Source organism: Melampsora larici-populina (assembly GCF_000204055.1).
Source record: "Melampsora larici-populina 98AG31 unplaced genomic scaffold MELLAscaffold_15, whole genome shotgun sequence".
Lineage (NCBI taxonomy): Eukaryota > Fungi > Basidiomycota > Pucciniomycetes > Pucciniales > Melampsoraceae > Melampsora > Melampsora laricis-populina.
In genome coordinates this window covers 672,348-674,781 of record NW_006768779.1, presented here as the reverse complement: position 1 = coordinate 674,781, position 2,434 = coordinate 672,348, and the positions used below count along the sequence as shown (strand labels likewise).

General features: G+C 45.6%; 1 protein-coding gene across 1 annotated transcript; it reads left to right on the top strand.

Moving 5' to 3' along the window:
* Positions 1 to 470: 470 nt before the first annotated feature.
* MELLADRAFT_55880 (uncharacterized protein) lies at positions 471 to 1,525 on the top strand (the record flags this gene model as incomplete). Its single annotated transcript, XM_007409329.1, has 5 exons — positions 471 to 503; positions 640 to 650; positions 679 to 814; positions 938 to 1,084; positions 1,156 to 1,525. The coding sequence occupies 2 exons, from the start codon at positions 999 to 1,001 to the stop codon at positions 1,289 to 1,291; spliced, it is 222 nt and encodes a 73-aa protein (XP_007409391.1).
* Positions 1,526 to 2,434: the final 909 nt, after the last annotated feature.

The window sequence follows — 2,434 nt, the reverse complement described above, 5'->3', positions numbered from 1 at the left end:
GAGCAGGCATTATATGTACAAATTATGTAATCCAATCCTTTTGTTAGCCTCGGGCTATCGGGCCAGCCCAAAGCACTCTCAGGCTAAAGATTGTTTTGAGACTGTTTGGGTTCACCCCGGACCGGCCCGAGAAACGTCACGCGGTCAGCGAGCCCTGTCGTGACTCGGTCCGGCTCGAAATGGCACTCGGATCATAGCCCTAGTGTGTTGCCCCGAGCTTACATGTTCCTAGATATGTAATTTTCCTCTGGTCTTCAAGTTCGATCGAACTTACCTCTCGGTCAGTCTCGGATACTTCATACCTTCATCTTCATAGACAAGATCCATCAAGCTGTTTCGCAACTCATCACTTCAAATGCTGCGCTCCGTCAACTTATCAACACCATCAAAGAAGCTTTTACTTCGACATCGAGCCTTAAATTGTCCTCAAAACCGTCGGTATGCTTCCAGCAGCTTACATTCTAGCGCCGAAACAGATGAGAGTCATCTAGAGCGGCCCGAAGGTACGTCTTCCCAATTGGAAATCAAACCACATGTTACCTTTCCTGAATTTAGAATTTCCGTTAGACATTCCGTTCCAAAAACATCAAAAATACTGAATCACATGCATCTTTGCTCCCTTCGTTGAACTTACTTCAGGGTTTGGTAATTCCCTTTTCATTTGGAGTGGTGCTTCGATCATCGGACTGGCATTATATCAGACATTTGCCCCATCCACCGCATCAAACTCTCTTCAAGCTCCAATTTCTCAGTCCACCGGTGGTACTGATTTAATCGCAGAGGGGGAAGATGAACAGAAGCCGTGGTTGACTCGGTACGCACTTTTGATCAAGAGCTACTGATCGAAGCAGTGTCCTGCTTCATTGGTAAACTCACTTATGTGTGGGGTGACATCAATGATGTGAATTGTTAACTGATCAATTATTCACCTCTTTAGCTACTTGTCTTATCATTTTGCCTCCGACCCCACCGAGTTGAAGAAGATCAACGATCATAATATGGCCATGATTTTTGAATCCTCCGATAAGGCTTTTTTCAAATCAGGCATAGAAAAACCGGCTATTCGGCGACTGAGGAATGCTGGGTTAGACTCCTAATTTGTCTCATATCGTTTACTTTCACTGTATGCTAAGTATATCTGAGTCTTGTCAACAGGGGTTTCGATATTGCATCCCCCTATGGTTTGGTTCCAGGTGCTCAAACCGATTTTTCGGATCTGAAGATCAGGTCCTATCAGGAAGACTGCCTTGCTCCTTCGGTGCCAGAAAAGTCTGCAGAGGAGGGATCATAAAGTCGGCTGATTATCTCACCGACATATCATGTAAACCAATCGATTTGAGTGTGGCTATCATACCTACTACGCCTGGTAGGTAATCGACAAGTCAATCTGGTCTCTATGTATAAATTTCTCGATCCTTGATGCTCGCGAGATCTTAGGGCAAATCCTCCAGCAGAACATCTTGAAAAGAAGCTAAGCTTAAGAAGGTTCCTTCTTGTATTGGCTGTAAACGTGATGACACTTTTCGCAAGCGAGTGCCCCGTCTCCGTGGTGCCTTCCGCAAACCTTTTAGGGCGAGTCTGTGATCACAGCATGCGGAACTTCCCATTGTATGACTTCCGGCGCTCGAGTCGCTTGGCATTCTCGACATTCCTTCATCTTTTTGCAACAAGATTACAATGACAAAAGTTTTGTTACCAAAAGACCCATAAGAATTACCTGCAGGCTCAATTTACCGATCCCATTAGAGTAGTTCAAATTTGACATTCCGAGCAATTGAAATAAAGCAAGGAATCATGGTTGTTGGACAGGATTGTGAACTAAAAAGCCTGCTTGAATTCCTGAAAACGTCCTAAATATGAGTTCAAATGCCTTTGAGACAAAGGCACAAAATAGCCCAATAGCCTTTTCCCTTTTTTTGCCAATGATCAGCCAAGAATCTAACTTAACTAAGTCCCTCATGCAATTGCAGGTGTCCTCTGGAGCCTGCGGAGGAGGGACTTACGGCTTATTGACACTTTTCAGCCTGATTAGATCTTGGTTGGGCAGAGGCTATCTCGAATTCACAATTACACCATCTTGCACAACAAAACCCTCAATTTCATCAGGAGAGATTTGTGGGATACAAAGTAGAACCCGGGCACGCGCCCGGAATAATTTTGGCAGTAAATTTTGATTGGATGGCACTATTTGGCGACCGGTTTGAAAATACCCAAAGCCCGCAATTTCCGGTACATAACCTGCGGATCTCCCGCGCATACCCGGACCCGTGCACACCTAAATTTGGCCGCAGCCCCAGCAACCGGGCGCCAAATAAATGTCTACCGCCCTCAAACCAAAATCAACTGCCCTCTACAACCAAACAGGGCAGTATTCTCCAATTAGCGGGCTCAACCAAAACTGGGCGTACCTACCCTCCATCCTCTCATCCCATCC